Source organism: Callospermophilus lateralis, chromosome 1 (genome assembly GCF_048772815.1).
Source record: "Callospermophilus lateralis isolate mCalLat2 chromosome 1, mCalLat2.hap1, whole genome shotgun sequence".
NCBI classification, from domain to species: domain Eukaryota; kingdom Metazoa; phylum Chordata; class Mammalia; order Rodentia; family Sciuridae; genus Callospermophilus; species Callospermophilus lateralis.
Window position 1 is genome coordinate 126,713,513 of NC_135305.1, and position 22,071 is coordinate 126,735,583.

Below are 22,071 nucleotides of genomic sequence, written 5' to 3' on the forward strand. Positions count from 1 at the left end.
GCTTTGTGAGTCCTCTGGATTCAAGGGGAGCCCAGGTGCTCCCTCAGTGAGTGTACACTGGCTGCCAGCTCTGCTGGTGTGACCTCCATCCTCTCCCTGCAGTGCTACTGGCCCAGCTAGGCCCCGAGGATGCAGTGGCGCCTCCCTTGCCTGCAGGCAGGACAAGGCTCAGACACACACACACACACACACACACACACACACACACACACACACACACTCAGACCCCTCTAGCCCTGTGTCCTCACACTAGAGTGAAGAGCTGTGGGTTTTCTGAGGGGAAGGTGGTCCAAACTAGTACTCCCTTAGCACGTGACGTCAGGGGACACCAGGAGGCATTTCAGGCATCTGAGGGCAGTGGAAGGTGCCAGGGCAACTTTGCAGGTGATTACACCAAGAGAGAAATTCTCCCTGGCCTACCATGAAATGTGCAGAGTACAGCTTAGGCTTGTCCCGGCCATGGGCCAGGGCTGGAACCCTGGATTTCCTGCCCCCTAGGGAATGCAGAACCCATTAGGCAGACATAGGTGGGCAAAGCACCACAGGTTGCTCCCCCTGGATCCTGACCACCCCCCAAAGCACTGGCCATGTGAGGGCAGCTTCAGAGGACCCTCGATTCTGCCCTCATGGGATTTCCCTACTCCCTAGCCTAGATGGCTCCTCACCCTGCCCATGACCAGGGCACCACAGCACCCACAAGGGGACACAGCCAGGGCAACCCCTCCTTGGCCAGGCCTGACAGGTGTGCCCCCATTGGGGACTTCATGGGTGGAGAGCAAGTCCAGATGTGGGAAGAGCACGCGTGGGGATCAGACACACGTTCATCTGTTTAAATTACAAACACGAATGTTGTTATAAAAAATAATAGCATGATACTTTTATTTTCTTTAATCAGAAAAATAAGCCTGGAATTCCAGGGTGGAAGCCCTAGGTAAGCACCAGGAAGGGGGCCTGCCCAGGCAAGTGGGGCTCAGAGCCACCGTGGCTGGCGAGGCGGCAGGCTGTAGCCCTGGAAGGACCCAGCAGGCAGCTAGGGTCCTCCTGAACAGGGGAAAGGCTTGGCATTGGTAGAAGGCCTGGCCTGGAACAAGGGGATCCCTGTTCCCTCCTCCTCGCAGATGGGGCTGGTATACAAGACGGCTGTGCACCAGGTGACTCCAGCCCACTCTTGGCCCAGGGGACCCTGAGGTGGCCTCAGTAGGCTGGCCACAGCTAGCTCCCTGGGCTCCCCAAGGCCTGGGACAGGCAGGGCCCAGGCTCCTACCTCCTGGGACACAAGCTCCCTCATGGGGCTCATTCTCCCCTGGGACTCCAGGAGACCTGAGTGCAGAGCTGCCGTGAGACGGGGGTCAGAGGCCTAGGGTCAGGGGCCAGGGGACCCACAGGAGGGGTGGGGTCCACAGACAGCCCTGTAGTGTGAGATCTGTCAACTGGGGTAGCCAGCAGCTGACAGAATGCTGCTGGGGTAGAGCAAGAAGGGCCCAGAGAGTGGGTTCTCCACCTGCCCTGGACACTGCAGCTCTCACTGGAGACCCAAGTGGCCCCCTAGCAGTGCCCCCACTTGAGTGGAGGCAGAACCCTGAGGAATGGGTTGGCATCCCCTGGGTCTCAGCCCCTGTGTGTCCTTCCTGCAGCTTGGGGACCCTCAAGTGGACACTAGCGTCACCTGACTGCCAAAGGAGGGGGCTGGGCCCCAAAACATGGCCACCCACATCTTGACCAATTCATCACTAGGAATTTCTGCCTGGGGGCAGGGAATGCACACTGGCCGGACAGGGCGGGCCCCATGGGAGCAAGCCTGTGGCTGGCACGCCATCACACACGCCCAGACACACAGAACACACATAAGCCTACCTGCACACCACACGCACGCACACATGCTCATCTCGCACAGCTGCACACGTGATGGAGACTCAGAGATGCAAAGACGGTGTTGGCAATTTAGAGGCACAGGGAGAAAGGCTGAGGGACCAGCAGGCTCCAAGCCCTCAGGAGGCTGTGTGCCTCGCCCCAGGGCACGCACATCACAGAGCAGCACACACGTGGGGGTCACCACAACACCAGGAGGCCTTGACACCAGCAGGGGAGGGTGCGATGAAGTGATGTAAAAGGCCCGGTCTCCTCTCTCCTGCTGCGATGGCCTTGCTTGACCTGATCATGGCATAGCAGGGCTCCTCCTGCCTCTGGCTGAGCCTCCGTTTCCAACAGTAGTCAGCCAGGCCTGTCTGGAAAAGGCCTCAGGCCAGTCCGGCACAGCATCCAGGCCTGCAAGGCCCCACCAGGGCAGTCACAGGGTGACTGGAAAATTCATCCAGGGAGCTACTTGGCATCAGGCTCCAGGGCTCACAGAGGGGGCCTGGCGGGCCACTCCTGGGGCAGAGGACCGGGTCCACCGTGACCTTGGAGGCCGGCAGGGATGGCCCAGAGCCAGGGGTGAAGGCTGGGGCTGACGGGCTGGCACTAGATCCAGCAGGGACCGCCGTGGCTGACAGAGGGGCCCCAGGAGAGGCCGACGGGATGGGCCTGGTGTCCCCAGCAGTGAAGGACGAGTGGGGACAGGAAGCAAGGGTTGGGGTTTGCAGGGCTGACTTGGACCGAGAAGTGACCGCAGGGGCCGGCAGGGTTTCTCTGGGCCCATGAGTGGTCGCTGGGGAGGGTGGGGCTGTTCTGGGCCCATGAGTGGCCGCTTCTGTTGGCATGGCTGTCCAGGGCCCAGCAGGGAAGGTTTAGGAGGCCCAGTTGGCTCTGCAGATTTGACTAATTGCTGGGGCTGTCTGAGGCCCAGAAGAGACCGCCGGGGGCGGTCAGGCTGGCCCAGGAGGGACCTTCGGGGCTGGCTGCGCTGACATGGGGCTAGGAGTGCCCGCCGGGGGCAGCAGCACCGACATGAGAGGGAGCTGCTGGGCCGGCGGCGTGGGATGAGGAGTGAGCGTGGGGGCTGGCACCGCTGGCACTGGGCTAGTGGGGACCGAAGAGGCCGGCAGCACTGTCCTGAGGCAGCCCTATGGGGCTGGCCATGGAGACATTGGGTGGACCATGACCGCAGAGGCCGGCAGCAGTGCCGGTTCAGCAGGGACCACAGGGGTCGACAGAGGTGACAAGGGTTCAGCAGGGCTTGCCGGGGCCGGCAGAGGTGACATGGGGTCAACAGGGTCCGCCGTGGCAAGCAACGGTGCCACGGGGCCAGGGGAGACCGCAATGGCCGACAGCGGTGCCATGGGACCAGGAGGGACCGCAGGCGCCGGCAGCGCTGCCTGGGGCCTGGCAGTGCCCAATGAGGCCTGTAGGGCTGAGCCAGGCGTGACCGCTGGGACTGGCAGAGCTGATCTGGGGCTGGAAGCAGCCGCTGAGGTTGGCGGTGCTGACCAGGGCCCAGAAGTGACCGCCGGGGCTGGGAGGGCTGTCTCAGGCCCAGAAGTGACCGCTGGGGCCAGCTGCGCTGGCCTGGGGGTGGCCGCTGGGGTGGGCAGGGCTGCCCAGGGTCCGGGGATGCCCGACGGGGCTGGCAGCGCTGACACGGGGCTGGGGGGGGCCCCTGGGGCTGGTCGGGCTGGCTGGGCTGGAGCTGCTGCTGGTGCTGGGCCGGGCCGTTCTGGTGCCAGGGGCTAGCTGGGAGCGGCCCCCCTTCTGGGGAGCACACCTGCATGGAAGAAAGAGCACGTGTCCACCTGGGCAGGTGTGCCTGCGGACCCCCCCATCCAGCCCAGGCCCCTGAGGCATGCTGTTCTCTCCAGAGCCCAACTCCCAAAGGAACTCAGGCGGAGCCCAAAACACTGAGAAGGCGCAGACCCAGGGACCCCGGGAGGGTGCAACTGCAGCTGAGCCAGGACCGAGGGCAAACCCACACATAGGGCAGCCCCAGCCGCATCCACCTGCTTTGACAGGCCCTTCCCCAGCCAGGCAGGAAAGCCTGGAGGGTGGTGGCCCAGTCTCCTGGTCATTCCTCCACCTAGACCACCTGCTACAGTCCTGTGGCTGAGTACTCCCTGCCCCCGTGCCACAGTCTGGCAGATGGTGCTACCTGTGCAGAACACTCAGCACTAAGCCTGGTCCCCATGTTGTTACAGACACGCTGGACACCCCTGGATACCCGTAGTCGGCGGAACCTGACAGACGCAGCGGGAAACGGGGCCGGCCTATCAGCTTGGCACTGTTATCCACCCGGCCAGCACACACCCTCCCCACCGCCTCTCAGCAGCAGGGGCCTGGGCAAGTCCCTGCACCTCCATGAACCAGGAGCCCAGCTCCTTTCTCTCTGCCAGTGCCCCCTCCACATGTGCCCCACACCCTGAGCCCAACAACGATGGAGTGCGTTGCCAGGCATGCCCAGGTGCCGACGGGTGGTGTCCAGGTGCTGGTGTGGCCTGGGGACAGACCTGGCTGCAGAGTTCCTGAGGTAGGGAGGGACCAGGTATTCACCTGCTTAGAGGGTTGCAAGGGGACCTTCCTGGCCCCTCCTTCACAGCTGGGCTCCAAGTCCTGCCCAGGGCTGTCCGCCTCCAGGGGTTGTCTGTTCTCACTGGGCTCTGCAGATGGACAGGTTTCTGAGTCCCGGGGCTTTTTGAAGAGGCGACGTTGTTCCCATTTCTCCTTCCGCTCCTGTGGCTTCAGGGCCATATCCTTCTGCAGGGAGAGGAAGGGAAAACCTGTCAATTGGTTGGAAATTCCCACGGGGCCTAGGCCCCTGGCTTTTGACAGTACATACCTGGAAGTGGTGCCCCTTGAGTAGGTGCCCAGGCTGGGGTCACACCTCAGGGAGGGAGCCTCCATCCTGAAGAGGCCACGTCTGAGGGAGATGGCTGTGCAGTACCCCATGACTTGGGGGTGGCTATGCAAGTTCCCCAGGTCCCAGCAGTGGGACACAGGCCAAACTCTAGCCTAGAGTACAAGATGGGGCACTGCCTTCCTTCCGGGCTGCCCTTCAGAGGCCGCTGAGACCAGAGGTGCCTAACACCACACAGCAGCCTTCCCAGGCACACTCCACAGGAGGTGCTGCCCAGGTGACACCCAGGCCCCACAGCAAACACCCCCAGGTGACACTGTGTAGCTGTGATCTGGATGGAGACCCTAGCCACCGTCACCCCTTGGGTTGCAGGACCTAGGAGTTGCTAGGTGCCTCATAAGCAGCTGTCTGGAAATCTCCTGAGTCCCAGCTGGTCTGTAACTTGTGCAGCCCGAGTCTGTGCCACCCTGCCCTGCTACAGCACTGGTACTTCTGGCTCGGGGTGCCAGCTTCCACACTGGGTACCCAGCAGCGATCAGCACCTCATGCTAGCCTGTAGCCAGGCATGCAGGGGAAGCGGAGATGCACATGCAGTGTAAGCTGCAGGAGGCAGCAGCCAGGGAGTAGAGCCCACAGAGAGACAGATCCCTCCCAGAGGAGGAGTGGACACAGAGCCAGGAGGGCATGCAGCAGGACTGGCAGGCTTTTCAAGGCTGAGCTTCCTACCCAGCCTGACTTCCCAGGACAGCCACAGCCAGTGCCAGGCGGGAGGACCTGCTGCTACACAACAGCACTTCCTACAGCATGCCCTAAAATCCTCAGGGCACCCGAGTGCCATTCTGCCCGCACGGCTCTGGGATCTGACACATGGGCCTGGTCTATGTGTCTGCTCTCTCCAGACCACACATGGCCACAGGGCTTTGCTGTCACTGCCTGCTCCCAGCTGGGTCTGGTGAGGGCTGCCTGTGCTTGGGGACTGAGATTCACGGACAATCCCCTGCGCACCTTGTGTATGATCAAAAACCTGAGCAAATCCAGGGGCCAACTCCTGCCAAACTGAAGGCACTGCAAAACACCTGCTCCAAGGACCCCCGCCAGGCCGGGACTGGTTTCCAAACAAGCCGCAAGACAGGAGTGAGCAGATGGGAAATCAGCGGGGAGCCATGTGGGTGCAGGACACCCCAGGCCCTGCCATCCTTCCAGCCACCCCACTGTTTACATGTGGCTGCAAAGATGAACTTGCCAACCACAAAAGGTCTGAATTAGCCACATTTTCCTGTGAACCTGGTTTGGCATTTCTTTGTTTTGGAAAAAAAAAAAAAAAAAAAAGACTGCTACTGGCTCCTTTGCCCATTTCCACTAGTCCTGGGTCTGACCTCATTCCTGTTTTATACTGACCTCCCCCCCTCAGCTCAGTCACATTCAGAGGACAATAGTCCACCCCAGGTCCTTGCCCTTGGACAAGAGAGACTCCAGATGTCACTGTGCCCATAGGAATCAGTCACGCTCACCTGAGAGAACAGAGATAAACCCCAAGTGGCACTTGTGGGGACATTCCCAGCCTCAGTTCTGAGGCTCTTCTGGTGCAACTGTGAGCAAAGGTGATCCTTTGCCCTATGCACTCACAGGGCATGACAAATGCCCAAGCTTGGACAGATAGTGTTGCTCGGGATGAGGAGGGACTTGCTGTCCAGCTGGCTGTTTAGGGCATGAATCTGGCTGGTTTTGGAGTCCCCACAGCAATGCCACCACACTAGTATCTGTCTCCAAGAACCCAGCTCACAGGCTGTCCCAGGGCAGGAGCCCTTGCTAGCCCCACACACACCTGGGCCATCAGGAGCACAGATCCCCTGGGGCTGCGGCCGCCCACAGCAGTGACTCCATATTGACCCTGCAGGGTTGGTGTTACAGCCACCATCCAGGGCCAAGGCAGACAGCAGCAAGCCACCCACAGCCCCCTGCCTTCCCCCCAGGGCCTGAGGGATGACAGACCCTGAGCTAGGAGTCCTACCCACAGCGATATCTGAGCGATTCCAGGAGGGCATGGGTTGCTACACAGGGCTCCAGGGTTCCGTGGGAGGACCTGGAGGGCTCACGAGAGCAGGTCTGGAGCCTCCGACATGGTGGCAGGTTGGACTTGTGTAAGGGGCTCCGCTAAGCACTCCACGCACAGCTCCACTAGCTCTGATCACCCCAGCAACAGACGAGGACCCCTTGGCAAGGAGATCCTTCATGACAGTCTGGGATCTGCATCTTAGGCACCACCTGCCACTTAGCCCAACCCTGAGGGACACTAGCTCCTACTATCCCTAAAGTGTCAAGAGGCTACAGCTGCTACAGGGTCTCAGGCTACTGTTCGGACTGCAAAGAGCCTCTGCAGGGCCTGCACCCCTGTAGTCGTGCCTGTGGCACCTACCTGGGTTAGCATGAGCCCCCTGCACTCAAGCCCACAAAAACAGGACCCTGATGAGGCAACAGGGCCAGGACCCCAACCTCTCTTCTCCTTTCTCCAAGAGGAGCACTGGGCTGGGTGCACCCTATCATGAGTTGTCAATTAGATTTTCCTGTAGTGATTTTACATGACTGTTTTTTAGTTCCCCTAAATGTTATTATTATGCAGGCACAATAAAATTTCTAATTGCACTCCAGTAAATCAACCGTGGAGAGAGAAGTAATTATAACTCAGCAGACAGATCCACTTCCCTCCACAGGGCGAGGTTGCTTATTACTAGTGTGCCCCTGGCAGCTCACCCACCTACTCCAGCCAGCAGGCACCTACTTGCTCCTGGAAGCACATGGGGCCTCCCCCTTGGTAGGAAGGAAGGCCTGGCCATGAGGAAAGCCCATCTGAGACCCAGCTTCCAGCCCCACCTGACCACCATATCGCCCTAGAAGGACTGCGCCTGAGACCGAGTGACTGCACAGAGGCCACAGCCAAGAGGCAGGGACCTTGCTCCAAGACCTCAGGCCTTTGCCTCTGACACTTGCATGGGGTCTGGGTGGGAACAGCCCTCCCCACCTAGCCCTCACCTGGCCGGGCTATAAGCTGGGCACCTGCAGCTCACTTCCCCTATCTGACTACCCATTTTAAGCTGCAGTGTCCACACATTCCTTCCTATCTTACATGTTCACTAGTCTCTGAGCTGTAGCTGGCCCCCAGCCAAGGTCTCCACTGCCCAGCATGAAAGCCCTGAGAGTAGCCCCCACCACCCTGGCAGGGGATTGTGTCTAATTGTCCCTTTAGTTAAGAAGGTGGGAGCAAAGCTCTTCTACCAGGATGGCGCTCCCTTTCCTCATATCACATTCCCCCAGTGGACAATGCTCTCTCGTGTCCCACCAGGTACGTCCAGCATCACTCAACTCAGCTGCCTCAATTTCCCCTCCTGTTGGCCCTGTGTCACATGTACCCAGGGGAATGTCCCCACAGGCTTCACTGACCCCGTTGCCTGCTCCAGAAGCCTCTGAATCATGCCTGGCTGCACTTCCCGTCTACCCACCCTAAGACCACCTGCTGGCCCATGGCCTTTGGCACCTGCAGGCTCTCTGGAGCTGGCCAAGGCTCCTGAGTGCCCAATGGATAGTGTGGGCTGCCATGTGGAGCAGAAGGCAGGGCTGGCTGCGCACTGCCACTGACTAGTGTGTAGGAGGGGTGCAGGGCCAGGGCCCCCAGAGGCCCAGCCTGGAGCAGCCATTCCTACAGCATGTCCTGGGCAAACTGCTTTGAGACCCTGCTGCACAGCACCCACCAGGGCTCTATGGAACAGGATTTGTCTCTTTAGACCTCTGTCCAGCCCCTGCACTGTGCCTGGTGCTGTTTGGGCAAAGAGATCACTTAGAGAGAAAGAAAATCCCATCATGTGCCCAGAAAAGGAGCAGATGGCAACAGGCACTGGATAGGGCAACAGTGCTGCCCGGGGAGAAGCCAGGGCCATAGGTAGGCGAGAGGAAGAGACAGCAGCGGGGGCTGGAGTGAGGACCAGGCAGGGTGGACCAAGGACCCCCTGCCTGGAGTCTACATCAAGCCACTGTCCATCTGCTCTGACCCTTTGTTTACTGATGACCGAGCTCACATTCACACTGCCCCCCTGACAAGTGGTTTTGAGGTCAGCCTCCATGATGCTCCCAGCCCAGCCAACATGGCCTTCTCTATAGCTCCAATTTGCTACAAGGCCACGGACCACAGTCAGAAAGGACCTGATTCTCGGTCAGGATCCCTCTGGGGGTTCTGAGGGTGAGACCAGGAGTTCACCAGGAAGGAGGTACCAGTGGGCTGTGGGTGGGAACCAGGCACAGTGCTCTGCAGGGTCCTGTGGGATCTACAAGGGCCCTGGAGATTGGAACTCTTGACAGGTGAAGATGGAGACAAACACATGCAGGTCACCAAGGGCTCCCAGCCCTGACCCTGGCACATGGCCCACTGTGGTCGCTTTTTAACACAGATGTATGCCCTATGTATTATTTGAGCACACAAACTCTTCCACAATTAAACTAGACACAAATGAAACGGTTCAGATTTACACAAGACAAGGAGAAGCATCAGGTGCAGGGGCCCAGGCAGGCAAGGCTCTGCAGGAGGGCTAGACTGCAGGGCCCAACAAGACTACGCAAGTTGAGACCTGAGCGGCTCGGCAGCAGGAAGGGGAGGTGGCCACAGGCCTAGGGCTCTGGGTCAGGGCCAAGCCCCTGTACAGGGCTGATGCCTGCTTCAGCCCACTCAGGGCACTGGGCCTCTCAAGTCCCTCTGATAGTGGACCCTGGCCCCACTCCTCCAGGAGTCAGGGTAAATGGGTCCTTTGGTACCTTTGGTGTGGCCAATCCTGCAGGCTGCCTTGGGGCAGAGCTGAGCCTGCAAGCCCCTCTGCCACAGCAACACACTCCACTCCCCCAGCCCTGGGCCCTGAGCTACAGGTGGGCACAGGTCTGACTTCTGTCCCACTCTAGGTCTTTCCCAGTCCCAGCACAGCTGTGACTCAGCTGTCACCCACAGTGGGCCAGCCAGCTTATCCACCAGAGCCTCTTCTGCAGCACAGGGGTGGCTAGAGCCAGCTAGGGTGTCACTGAAATGGCAGGCCTGTGATGTGAAGGGACCAAATGAGCCAGGCTGGGAAGGAAGGGCCAGTGCCCCAGCTTGTGCTGGTCACCATGGCCAGCTGGCATGGATCTGGGCATAAGGTCCAGTGGGACACAGTCAGGGTCTGCCCAGGGGCTGGGGGTTGGCTACAGGAGAAATGGAGGGCACAGAGGGATGGAGAGTTCCTGAATGTGTCCACTAGACTCTCATCCCAACTCTGGGAGGCAGGGGTGGGTACACTTGACCTCTTTACCCTCCCAACAGATGAGGAACCTAGGGCACAGGAGGGGCAAAGGGTTGCCAACATGCAGTAAGAAAGAGATCTGCATCTGAACCAAGCATCCTGTGGAGCTCACGTTTCCCTCCCTGAGATAGTGTCCTAGGAGCTCAGGGTAAGGGGCTGCCCTGCCCGAGGCAGGCATGCACAGAGCCTGGGAGTCAGGCACAGGCAGGGCAGGGTCATCGGGGCCCTGGAAGCAAGGTGGGTTTTATTCCAGGTTGAGAGGAAGCCCCTGGGGGGTCTGCATCAGGCAGCAGACAGGGTCCGAGAAGCCAAGTTCACCCCCAGCTTTACCCTGGAGAGATGGTCTTATAATCCCCACTAAGACTGGAGGGAAGAGCTGAGCCCCACCCAACCCTGGGTGGCCAGGGCTACCTTGGCCTCCACCTGGCCCTGTACACATCAGTCAGTCCCTGCAGTTACTGGACTCCTTTCCTGCCATGGGGATATCTCAACCTAGACCTCGGATGGGATAGGGAAGGACAGACCATGTGGGCACAGATGTGTCCAGCACAGGGACAGAGTGGGGTGAGGAGCCCACAAATGAAGGAGTGCCCAGGCCAGAAAGGAGGTGGCTCCCTGCTTTTAGGGTGCCCCATGCCAGTTCTCAAATCCTGACTACCACTTACCAGCAGGGTAAGCTTGGGAAGCTCTATCCTGGGCCTAATGCCCTTCTGTACAACACAGAACCCTCCTCAGGGGCTGCAGGGGTTGCATGGGAGAGATGAGTAAGCACACTGAGTCCTGGAGCAACAACAACCCCAGGGAGGTATTGGCCATGCCCTTCACTACTGACCCCATACTTCTGTTGCCGCTGAGCGTCCCTCTCACTACCAGCACTGCTGCCATTAAAAGAAAGGCTCTGTGGAATAAGGCCAGGCTTGGAGCAGCAGCCAGCCTCAATACACACACACAGCTGCTCTGCCCCTTACAACCATAAGGCCACTGCCAATCTCACAAGAAAATACCTGGCTGGCACAGGCTGAGCAGGTAGCACCTCAACCTCCCAGGGCTGTGTCAGTGTATGTGGTTCCATGCCCTAGTCACTGCTTGTGAGAGTCCATAGGACAGTGCCTGCCCCTCCTAAGCCTAACGAAGTTGCTGCAAGTAAGAACTGGAGCTGGGTCTGCCAAGACTTCTGCTCACCAGGCCAGGCTGGCCAGGCCTTCTGCCAGGGGTCCTCAGATACACGTGAGCACACGTGTGCCGTGACTAGGAAGATGCCACAGAACCTTCAGTGCCTGCCTGATCTGCAGAGTTTGCAAGCCCCACCCTGACCTGACACAGCAGGAGAGACTGCAAATCCCACAAGCCTTCCACAGAAACCAGATGAAAAAGGTCCTGGTAAACCAAATAAAGCTGGTACATGGGCTGCTACATTTTCTTTTATAAACTATTTGGGCAGAGCAGGACACCAGAATAATATTCCAGAGTCCCCAAAACTCTGGAGCAGAGGGCACCCTGGGGACAGCCACCCAACCTCCAGAACTGCTGTCCCTCCCATCTCCTCCAGAGGTCTCCTCACGATCAACACTAACCTGCACTGCCAGGCTTCTGCCCCACGGTCTAGAAAGTTTCCTGCTATAGCCTCTCCTCCCCGCAGTGCTCCCTTTCCTGCTATAGCCTCTCCTCCCCACAGTGCCCCCACCTCAGCCAGTGCTCCGGCTGGTTCCCGCAAGAGGCACTTTCTCAGACTGAGGGTCCTCGTATGACTCCCAGACTCCAGTGACAGCTTCTTTGCTGCCTCTTGACACTCACTAGTACAGGTATTTCCCCCAGGGTGGCACAGGGCTTGGGGTCGGCACACAAAAAGTGCTCAATAAATGCTCAAGTTAGGGAGTGAAGGACAGGTAGGAACCCTACTCCACTGGCCCATTGGCTGGGCCAGACCTGCCTACACACAGCAAGCTGACCTTGGCAGCAGAGCAGAGGTGTAGATGTGGGGGCCTGCTGAAGCCTTGTAGATGGCTGCCCCAGGGCTGTGTCCTCAGGACATGAGAGGCAGGCACTTCTGGTCTCTAAAATGTGGGCAGCAGGACTTGTTCCACCTATTGGGCAGAGGGCTGAGGATGGGTCTCTGAGCAGGGCAGGCCAGTGGCATACCCTCCTGACTTCTCTGGAGTCTTGCGACCCACCTAGCCAGCCTCCCCCGCCCCGTGTCACCTGAGGACTTCCTGAGACAGGGGCCTGGGAGCCCATGGGAGAGGAGGTGGGTGGGCATCTCTCCACCATGCGATCCTTGCCAGGCTGAGCAGATCCCCCTCCACACATGATATGGGCTCAGTCCCCAAAGATCAGAGAGAATGGGGCCTAACAGGCAGGTGGAAACCATCCCTTTGGAAGGGCAGGGAGTAGGGCTCCAGGAGCAAAGCCCATGGGGAAGCTGGAGGGCCAGGGCACTGGGCCCACAGGCCAGGGACCCGCAGGCCACCAGGTGCCTGCTGCTCCAGCGGAAAATCCTGACCGGTGTCATGCCCTCCATACGTCCCTGCCCCAGTTCCTGCCCAGCCCCTAGGTCCCCAAACCACAGTGTGCATGGGAGCATGCAGGGTGGGAGATCCCAGGGCATCCTGAGGCAGCTTGGAGACCCAATGTGTCTTGGCAGGACCTAGGGACATGGAAGAGCATCTGAGACCTGTGGGCTTCTAAGACATTAAGGAGCCAAGGGCACAGGAGGTGAGGTGAGGTCAGGGTGAGGCTGCAGAGGGTGAACCCAAAGAGGACAGCCTGGGTCACGAGGACTTGGGTGGGTTGTACTGTTCAAGATCCTGCACCCAGGATATACCCAACTTGGGCCTTGGCAGGTGGGCAGAGCTGGGTCAGGTATCTCTCTTCTGACTGTGGCCCAGTTCACGGGTCCCCTCCTCAAGGGGCCTCCTGACCCTAACAGCCAGGCCAGTCCACCCCATCAGCCATCTCTCCCCAGCCTGAAGAGCCAGCTCCCGGCCAGGTGTCCCTTGGCCACCTTACACCTACAGCCCCTCCTCAGTCCATGCCAACTAAACAGACCTGCATACAGGGAATCCTGCCCAGAGCCCGGCAGTGGTGATTCCTGTGCCACTTACAAGGTTTCAGAGTAGAGGAAAAGGTGGAAAGTTTTCAGTCCAAACCTAGCAAAGCCGCAGGATAAGTGGCCACAGAATAACCTCACCAGGAGCACTGGGGCAAGCCTCCAACTACAGCAGAGCCTAGCCCAGAGTTGGACTACACCTCAGGCCCAGGAACACCCCCCACCCCCATCCAGCAAAGAACTCCTCCTCAGTGAACGAGGCCCAGTCAGGGATGGAGCCTGGCAGAGCATGCACGTGTGATGCCACCTCAGAACTGAGGAACAGGAGAGGCCCACCAAGGGAGGGAAGGGATGCAGAGATGACACAGACAGTGCCACTGACCCACAGCTGCAGAAGTGCTGGCAATTCAGTAAGACAGGAAAACGTGCAACATGGCAGTGAGAAGAGCAGTCATCATGCCCTGGTAGCCCCAGGAGAATCCACCAGAAACTGCCAGCACTGCTGAGAGCCCGTTGCCTAATGTGCACAAGAATGCCAGTGCCTCTTACAGGGACACCAAGACGACAAAACGAAACCAAGTTTCCACTCAGAGCAACAGACACTAAACACACAGGACCTCCAGCCCTCAGAGCACCTCCAAAAAAGGGCCACTGGCTCACTGCTCCTCCAGCTGCCACGCACACCTGCGGAGTCAACACAGGAGACCAGTGGGGGGAGGAGAGGCGACATTTGGCGTGTCTCCTGGAGGGGCAGAGCTGGAGGGGCTACCTGCCAGGGGCCAGGCCAGGAAGGAAGAACTCAGGTGGGGCAGGTGGCACTGCTGAGTGACTTGCAGGAACACTTGAGGGGGGAACCTTCCAGGCATGGAGGGCATGGCCAATGCCAAGGTCAGATGTTACTGTGCACAGTGTGTGGGGGGAGCAGGGGAAGCAAGTGTGGCCACAGGAAGGACCTGAAAAAAACTTGGATGCACAAACCAAGAAGTGGCAGGCCCAAGAAGCCAGGGGGAAAGGGCTGCAGGGAGCAGGACCATAGGAGGAAGAAGTGAGGTTCTTCCCAGCCATAGTGGGTAGGTACAGGCCCCACCCTGTGCAGTGCCCACCATGGCAGCCAAGAAGCTGTGGCTCCCTGTAGGTCGAGAGGCCCGGATGGCTTTGCTTTCACATGCTGTGTCTGTGCACTCCTGGCAGGGACTGGTGTCCATACTGCCCTTGAATAACCCAACAGCATCTGAGGACGGGTTCCAATTCTGTGACTAGAGGTGAAGAACCTCCCCTCTCTGGGCCTGCTTCCCCACCTGCAGAACAGGAAGCAGTCCAGGGGCGCTCCAGGCAGCAGGCTCAGACTGAATGGAATGCAATCCTCTGTTCCCCTGAGGATGAGCCATTTCCACCTACTAGGCATGGTCAGGCACGGGCACATATCTCTCAGCACAAACTCAGCTCCTGGAGGTATAAATGTCAGGGTCCAAGTGCCAGATCTTGCACACAGTTAAGAGCTGGGAGGCCTGTGTCCCACCTCCCCACAAACTGGGTCATACTTCAGACAGATCCTGATGCCCCCATCCAGTCCACTAGGGGCTCACAGAGAGGCCAACACCTCAACCTCTAAGACACAGCCAAAGGAGGCTGGCTTGGGGTTTTCTGTTTGTTTTTTATTTTTTATTCTTAAGTTTTAGGTGGACACAATATCTTTATTTTACATTTATGTGGTGCTGAGGATCGAACCCAGTGCCTCGTGCATGCTAGGCGAGCACTCTACCACTGAGCCACAACCCCAGCCCCTGTAATTTTTTTTTTTTTAATGAAATACTGAAACAGGGCCTGGCTGTTCTCAAACTCCTTGCTCAAGTGACCCTCCTACCTCAGTTTCCCAAGTAGCTGGGACCACAAATGTGTGACACTTAAATGTGGGTTTCTTCAGTGCTGCTCTGCCAATGGCAGGTCAAGTTGGGCTTTACAGTATGTCTTGTGGATGATCAAAATAACTTGTGATGACAAGAGAAGGTAGTGATACAAAAACCAGAGACAGGCAGCTGCTGGCCCTATAGCTGGTGTCTCAGCATCCTCCTTCCCACCTCAATCCCTGGAGCAAGGTGCACGTATGAGGAGCAACCTCCCCCTGTGGATGCACACCTGACTGGCCCATGGGAGGGTGAGGTGCTCTCTGTATTTCTACCTTTTCAGAGCTTGACTTCTGAAGTGGGTGAAGTGATTTGCTGTTTGAAATCAGCAAATTAACAACAATAACAAAAAGATCCTCATGGATGACACAGAGGCCATTCCAGAAAGTGGTTTCCACCTGGAACCAGTGGCACAAGTGCCCTCTGGGAGCTGGTCACACCATTCAGGTGCATGGACCAGAGTGCAGGGGCCAAGCATCTCCCTTGATTTGAGAGTGCTGGGCCAGCCCTTAGTAACAGAAAGTGGACACACTGCCTGGGGCAGGAATATGGCCTGGCCTACCTCCCTGGAGATGCAGGTACCAGCACAACCTGTTCTGTGGGCCTGAGGTCAGCGCTTACATCTGACATAGTCCTGGATGCTCCTCTCAGCCCCTTACAATCTGCAGGCAAAGAATAGCAACACTGTTCTTGTTGCTGACATGGACCCTTCTGTCACAGTAGTCACAGGGAATGAGAGAGACACCTATCCAAATTGTCTTTGCTTCCTCAGATCTCCCAGCCCCCACTCACCCCCCCCCCCCGACCCTGTTAGAGAAGCAGAGTCAAAGGTGACCCTGACTCAGGTCTGCAGAGCCCCTGCCCTGTCCACTTCCTCTGCATATCTCAGACCTATCGCAGGTCTCTGATCCAAGTCTGTGGATTATTAACTGCCACATGTGCTCCTCTGTGCCCTACAGCTGACAACCACCACTGCAACTTTTAGGGAGCACCTGCTGCTCCCACAGACACAGGCACAGCAGGCAGAGTTTGTTCCCCTTTGCAGGGGCAAGCAAGCATGTGAGGGTAACAGGGTGGGGAGCTGCCTGGACATGGGTGGGGTCCAGAGCAGGGGGCGGTACTGACATCCTCAGGACAAAGGTACTGAAACACTTCTGCTTATAGGCCTACAGCTGTTTGGCTATACCTGGAAGGAATGAGCTACTTCTGGGGTTACATGGGCTTCACTTGATCAGTATCATATCCTGGGGTGGGGGTGGGGCCCAGGCCTGGAGGTGGAACAACTGTGAGCACAGGTAGGTGGCTGTGGTCCTGCTAACCCTGGGCATATAACCAGCAACTCCCTCTCTGAGTGTCCCATGTGGAAAGCTTGCAGAGCAGTGAACCACACACTCCAGACTATGCAGGTTGGGGCAACCAGCTCCCCTTGCTGCATTCCCGAGTATTCCCAACTGTGCGGCAGGGGTAACTGGCAGCCCTTGAGGGTCATTAATGTCTGTAGAGATAGCCTAGCTGAGTGAATGTTAATTTTGAGCCAGTTATCACTATCAATGTGACTATGAATTATCTGAACTTTGGGGAAAACCATTATACTTTAGTAAGAAATGAGGTCAATCAAGACCCTTCTGAATGGACCTAGAGGCTGACTTTCCCCGAAGCCCTGTACTTTTCAAGGCAGGCTCAGAAGGGCAGTGAAAGGCATATAAGACTGATGGAGGTGCTGTGTCTGTGTAGATGCCAAGGAGGCAGGCTGGCTCACTGTGACCTAGGGGGCTGTTTCTAAAACTCACGAACTGCAGCCTGGGGAAGGTGACAGAGAAAAGGTACAGGCAGAGCCGACATAGGCAGAATACTTGTGACCTTAGCACAACCTGGCTTCCCAAAAAGCAGCTCCTCCTTTACTCCTCCATTGCTATGTGCACAAGGCACTCTCCACATCTAAACTGTTCTGGGGAACCTACATTCTTTAGGATTCATGGGATCAAGTGCAGGTGACACTCAGAGCTAGGAAGAAGGAAGATCACTTCAGATGAGGAAGATCACTTCAGATATGACATCTGGGCTGGGCATCAAAGGCCCCAAATATCCAGGCAGAGGACAGCAGTGAGGCTGCAAGGCCAGGGCCCTGAAAGGGGCTGATGTGCTGGAGCAAAAGGGAGGCTGTCCAGGCACTGGGGCCTTCAGCCATGGTTGGAGTTTTAGTTTTCCCTTCCCAGAAGCAGACAGTTGGGGCAAGAAGGTAGTTCCTTCTGGAGCATGAGGCCACGTGCAGGAGCTTAGCATAGGACCTGGCTTCCACGAAGTGCTCAGGAAACTGAGGTAGAGGATCCTGAGTCATCCATTTTCAGCAAGAGCCCCAGTGTGTCCCACCACACCCTACAAAGCATCTTAGCTGAGAATGCTGGACCCAGGACCTATCTCAGTTTCCTTGGGTGTGCATGGCAGTCTGATAGGCAGTGTGGTGAGCATAAGCCATGAGACCCCACTTTGTGCTCACAGGTTCCTCACCTCTGTCCATCTGTCAGGCAGAAAGCAGCAATTCCATCCCAGGAGCACATCCCCTGGCCACCAGCACCTGACCCTGTGGATCCCAGAACCAATGGATCCCAGAGTTGGGATGTAAACCTGGAAAGCACTCCCACTCAGGACCAGCAGTGACCATGCCCCCTTTTCCAAAGCTTGCTTAGCTTCTGAAACTGAGGATCCCAAATCATCAAACCCTGAATCCTGGGGGAGAAAAGAACTGGGCACTGAGATGCCTGGGGACCCAAAGCCCAGCCAACAAGAATCCCCAAACTGCGCCACTGAGTCCACCTAGATGGAAATCTGCATTCCTGGGCCCAGCAGAGGCCCTGTAAGAGTGCAGCTTTGGGGGTGCCCTGAGGGCCTGTTCTAGGCAGACAGCGGCTCCCAACCTTTACACCTGTCTTCTGACAGTATCTCATTTCTTGCTCTACTCATCTGGTTCAGGCAAGAAGGGCAGTATTTGCTCAGCAAACATTGTCCATGATAACTCAGCCAAACGTGCAATATTTTTTACCAATCTATTACCATTGCAGTAAGCAGCCATCACCAAGAGGGGTCTCAGGATTAGCCCTCCCTCTCCCTTCTAACAGAACCTTGAAGGGGAGGGCAGAACAGGAAGAACCCGAAGTATCCATCTTATCGCTGCCTCCCCAAGCACAGCACTGCCCAGAGGACCAGCACGCTCCGACACAGTGATAACTTGGCAACAGAAACATAACCGAAACAAGGCCCACGGTGTGACCCGGCCTCTCGGGCCGCTCGGATGCCCTCGCACGGAACTAGGTCTTCGCGCGGACTCTGTGGGGCGCGCGGTCCCGGGCCGGCGGCGGGCAGGGCTCCCGTGGTCCCGGCCGGAGCTTCACGCGCCCACCTACCTCCAGGGCCTCCAGCGTGCTGAAGCTGGCGATGGCGAAGCCGTCGATGACCTCCTCCTCCTGCGAACTGGACTCGCGGCGGCGGCGGCGCGGGGGGCGCGCTGCGCGGGGCGCGGGGCGCGGGGGCGGCGCGCCGCGGAGGCCCGCGTTCTCCTTGCCGGGGCTAGGCTCGGGCTCTTCGCCCGACGACGGGCTCTGCGCGCGGGCGTCGCGGGCGGCCTCCCTGCGCCGGCCGCGGTCCCGCTGCGCGCGCGAGCGCCGACTCGGCCGGACCTTGGCCTCCATGGCGGCCCGCGGCGGTGACCTTGGCCCCGCGCCGCCTGCTACGCCGCGCAGCCGGGCTGCAAGGATGCCGCGCGGGCTCCGGGCCGGGCCGGGCCGGGCATGACGGGCGCGGGCGCTCAGCGCCGGACGCCGCGCGGCCTGGGACCCCCGGCCCGGGCCCCGCACATGGGCGGGCGGCCGCGATCAGCGAACCTCGGCCAGGCCCCCGAGGGCGCGCCCCATGGCAGTCGGCGAGCGGCAGCGGGCGACCGGGCGCGGAGGAAGGCAGGGCTCTTGGGCACCAGACTCGTGAGGCGGTGGCGGCAGCGGCAGCGGCGGGGCCCCGAGCGGATAACAACTGACGCACTTCCGCCCGGCTGGATCGCCAGAGGAAGTGGGCCTGCACCAGGAGCCCGCCCGCCTGCCGGGCCCCGCCCAGTTGGCCCCGCCCCCTCAGGGCCCGCTGGGCTCAGCCCCACCCCGCTGGCCGGGCTCGGCTATCAGACCACGCCCCTCGGCGGTCCGCTGCGCCCCACCTCTCCTTTCAGACCCCAGCCCCGCTGTGCTCACCCCGCCCCGTCGGGCCCCGCCTCCTTAGCGGGCCACGCCCCAGCGGAGTTCCTCCTCCCTAGTCAGACTCCGCCCCCTCCGCTCTGTTCTTCTCAGCCCCGCCCCGCCGGCCTAGTTTAGCCGCACCAGGCCCCGCCCCTCTGTTCTCTGAGCCCCGCCCCTATAACCACGCCCATCAATCCGGCTCCGCCCCTCAGGCAAGCTCGTAGTGGTCTGCACTGTGCCTCCTATCCCCACGTAGGCGGGGCAGGGTTCCTGAGCCAGGCGGCCCGGGCAGCTGCCAGAGGGCGCTCGGTACCGGAGCACGTGAGCGAGAGCGGGCCCGTCAGCCTTCCTGGACTCCGCGGTGACATGACCTTGGGCCCGGGACGCACCCACGGGGACTCGCCTGGGCCTCTGCTCTGCCGGGCTGCCTGGTGCTGCAAGCCAGCGGTGGGCTGCGGCGGGGTGGAAAGGCAGGGCAGGGGCGCAGGGAGTTGGAACCTACACTTAAGGAACCTACACTTAGGGACAAACTTCCTCTTTCCTCAGGCGGGGCTGCTGAGGTTGGAGGGCTTGACCCGAGGCGTTTCCTAGGGCACTTGTGCAGACCCTAGGCGAGCAAGGTAGTCTAAATTCGGTAATTCATGCAATACCTACCAAATGCCTCCTACACCCAGACCTGCTCACCATGCAGTAATGAATGAGAAAAGGGACACTTTCAGAACTGGTGGCAAGACCCTGAGCCCATGGCCAAATAAAAAAACACGGGAGGCCCAGCAGAGAGGCCCTCTGAGAGGGGAAGCCTGGGGCTGACATCCATAGCCTGCAGGAAGGTGCAGAGCAGTGGAGATCCTTTTGGCAGAGGCTCCAACCCTGCAAGGACACCTGAAGAAAGGGGTGTACCCTTGTCTCCTGTCCCTTGAAAGATCAAGGCCTCTGAGTGTACAGGCGAGGAGGTATGGTCTGGGTGTCACCAGGCTGTGTCAGGGCTCTCCCTAGGGCAGCTGGGAAGGTGACTCAGGGTTGACCTAGGCCCTTCCTGTCACTCCCCAGCCTCCTTAGAGCTTTGTAATGAAAGCACCCACTCATCCCCCCAGACCCTCCCTTTGATTAACAGGTGAACCGGAGCGGGCTCTCATTCCTGTTCATCAGTCCTATTTGAGAGTAGGAGCCTGAGAGTGTGGATGAGGGTCACGTGCTCAGTGCCTCAGTCTCAGAGGCTTCTTCCAGGAGATACTGGGAACCACACCTCTCTGGAGACTGTCCCACCCCCAACCTGCAGAGTTTCCTGTGGCCCCTTTCCTGCATTCCCTTTCCTGCATTCCCTTCCCGCTGAACAATTGCTTGGACTGCTGAGGTTCAGGATTGGAAGTTTTCAAATATAGAAATAAACTTTGCTCATTTAATCTCCAGGGATGCTTGGATGTGTGTCCCCAGTGAAGGGCAGGGTGTCTGGACACTCTGTTTCTGCATTCCCTCTGGTTTCCTTAACTTTCCTGGGGAGGAATCCCCCGGTGCCTTTATTCATTTCCAGGTGGCACATAGCCCATGTGGGGACCAGCAGGCATCTCTGGGATTCCTGGCTCAGTTGTTCCCCAGGGAAGTCTTGCTCTGAGGAATCTTCCCTGTAAGCAGAGAACATCTGGGCCCACAGGAAGCAGCTGGAAGTTAGGTCTGAGGGTGGTCTAGTACCCAAGCTTCTAAGCCTGATGGTGTGCCCATGCTCATTTGCCTTCAAAGGCAAATCTTAATTGCTGCATACCCTGCCCAGGACTCTGAACTTGCCCCTGAGTGTTTGGACGGGTCCTGCCAGAGCTTGCCCGGTAAACCCCACTGCATCCCCCACTTCCTTCCCTTTGCAGTTTGAGGTAGAGCCACTTGCTCCTTGTTTCAGTTAGTGTGTATGCAACCATGAACCTGGGGAAGGAGAGGCTGCTTGGGTGCAGAACTCAAAACGTGCAGAGCTGTGACTGACAGACACATGCAGCTCCCAAGGCCTGGCAGAACTGGATTTTACAATTTGCTTATCGGTTTTAATCTGAAACTCAATGACTTTACGCAGTAGCAGCAGGTGTTGGGCAAGGCAGTTCTACCACTAGACTGCTGGATCCATCCTCAGCTCCCATTCACTGGCAATGTGTCAACAAATGATTTAACTTCTCTGGGCTCAGTTGTCCTATCTGTGGAGTGGGGGTGGGTGGTGGCATAAGTTAGCAGCCAGCCTTAAGAGGGCATCTGCATGATAGCAGGGAGGAGGCTCAGCTTCCCTTGTCCTGGACACCCAGAATCCTTGAGCCCTGAGTCTGAGCTGGGCTTAGCACCCCCTTTCACAGCTCTCTGGGTGTGCTGGTCTGTGAACAGCAGTTTGAATGACCAGCACCTGCTGCCATTTGTAGGCAGGACCCAGAGTCTTGATCTCCCTGGCCACAGTCCCTGATTGACACCCCTCCCACCAACTCCTCCCTTGCCAGTCATCCCTCCCCTTTCCTTCTGCCCTCAGCACTGGCTCCCAGTGCTTCTTCCGGGATCCTGGGACTCAGCTCTTTGGTACCAGCCCCGATTCCAAACCTCAGGACCCATTCTTCCTGTCAGCCCATGGGAAAAGGGAATGGGGTCCTCTATCTGCAAGGACCCTGCAGGCAGGGAAAGCTTCAAGGGCAGTGGTTTCTGTAGGTGGTTGTCAAAGAAGAACCAACTTATCACTGGGCCCAGACCCCACCCATTCCCTGCCCCCAGCCCAGGTCCCACCCTTTCTCATCCCCCAGCCCAGGTCCCACCCTTTCTCATCCCCCAGCCCAGGTCCCACCCTTTCCCATCCCCCCAGCCCAGGTCCTCACCTGTTCCCTGCCCCCAGCCAGGCCCTTAC

General features: G+C 58.6%; 1 protein-coding gene across 12 annotated transcripts in view; it reads right to left on the reverse strand.

Moving 5' to 3' along the window:
* The window catches only part of Fbrsl1 (fibrosin like 1), a 62,628-nt gene extending 43,605 nt beyond the window's left edge, over nucleotides 1-19,023 (reverse strand). For 11 of the 12 annotated variants that reach the window (XM_076838643.2, XM_076838608.2, XM_076838660.2 and 8 more), the window contains exons 1-2: nucleotides 18,390-19,023; nucleotides 4,420-4,623 (exon numbers count right to left, since the gene is read on the reverse strand). In XM_076838643.2, the coding sequence (XP_076694758.2) occupies nucleotides 4,420-4,623; nucleotides 18,390-18,674 (489 nt within the window). In that variant the 5' untranslated portion in view covers nucleotides 18,675-19,023. Of the gene's footprint in view, nucleotides 1-862; nucleotides 3,641-4,419; nucleotides 4,624-18,389 lie in introns of those variants that run through there. The other variant, XM_076838655.1, reaches the window with a different exon arrangement.
* Nucleotides 19,024-22,071: the final 3,048 nt, after the last annotated feature.